The sequence below is a fragment of the Aplosporella prunicola genome (assembly GCF_010093885.1).
Source record: "Aplosporella prunicola CBS 121167 unplaced genomic scaffold K452scaffold_291, whole genome shotgun sequence".
Lineage (NCBI taxonomy): Eukaryota > Fungi > Ascomycota > Dothideomycetes > Botryosphaeriales > Aplosporellaceae > Aplosporella > Aplosporella prunicola.
Genome location: NW_022983819.1, coordinates 1 through 1013, shown reverse-complemented (window position 1 = coordinate 1013; position 1013 = coordinate 1). Strand labels below are relative to the sequence as shown.

The 1013-nt window shown below is 30.0% G+C and overlaps 1 protein-coding gene across 1 annotated transcript; it reads left to right on the top strand.

Annotated features, from left to right (window-relative positions):
• Nucleotides 1–504: 504 nt before the first annotated feature.
• K452DRAFT_314240 (uncharacterized protein) lies at nt 505–957 on the top strand (the record flags this gene model as incomplete). Its single annotated transcript, XM_033543734.1, has 1 exon — nt 505–957. One exon carries the CDS (start codon nt 505–507, stop codon nt 955–957), a length of 453 nt encoding a protein of 150 aa, XP_033390788.1.
• Nucleotides 958–1013: the final 56 nt, after the last annotated feature.

Here is a 1013-nt window from a genome sequence, read left to right as displayed (position 1 = left end):
TTTTATGTGCGAAACCGAAAGTTGGCTAATCAGATTAAGAGGAAGATAATTATAACAAGGATGATAATGTATAAACCCTTAAAACTTTTATATTTCATTATTAAGGCAGTCGCAGTAGCATTTTTAATTAGAGTCTTGTCCAAATACTTTTTTGGCTTTACTCTAATAGAGAGTGATTTAATATTCGGTATAAATATAGCGGTAACATCTGGAATAATTTATTTTTTATCACCTTTTATCTATTCATTTTTAGGTAAAAATAAAATACGCACAATATTAGTCTTTATGTTATTATGTTTTTTAGTAAAATCTCTTTTTGTTATAATAGATGGTTCTTTATATAACATTGCAATTCTTAATATTGATTTGGCAGGGTCAATAGTAAATTATATAATAATATTTGTAGAATCTATACCTCTAATTGCTAATTGTGGTATTTTATATGATTTGGTTCATTCTATAATAGAATTTATAGAATGAAAACTGAATATATGTAAACTACCTATGTTAGGTAATTCAGAAAAAACTAGAGATATTCATATGTCTAGTTCTAGCTCAAATCCTTCAGCTAATATTGGTTCTAGTAGTTCAGGGCCTCAGATTAACTCTGAGGATCCTGAGATTAAAAGAGAGAGATCTCGTACTAGATCTGAGTCACCTGTTATTGTAGGTGAGAGAGGGGTTAACCCAAATATACCTGAAGTACAGGTTGATGATAATGGAGGTTTTTATCGTACTAATCAAATACCCTTAAAATATACTATAACTAAAGGAAGTGAGATTGTTACAGATTATAGACCTAATGGTAGAAATCAACCTTATGCATGTAGCATAGCTAATGCTATAGAGGATTTTCAAAAGAATAGAGGTGGTGGACGACAAGTACCTGAACTTGATAATAAAGCTCAAGCATTTTTTGATAATTTTCTTACTCATAACTTCCCTAATAAGAATTGAGATAGAGCCTACAAGGGGTCAAAGGAAGTACTAAAGGCTCTTAAAAGATGTGGTTA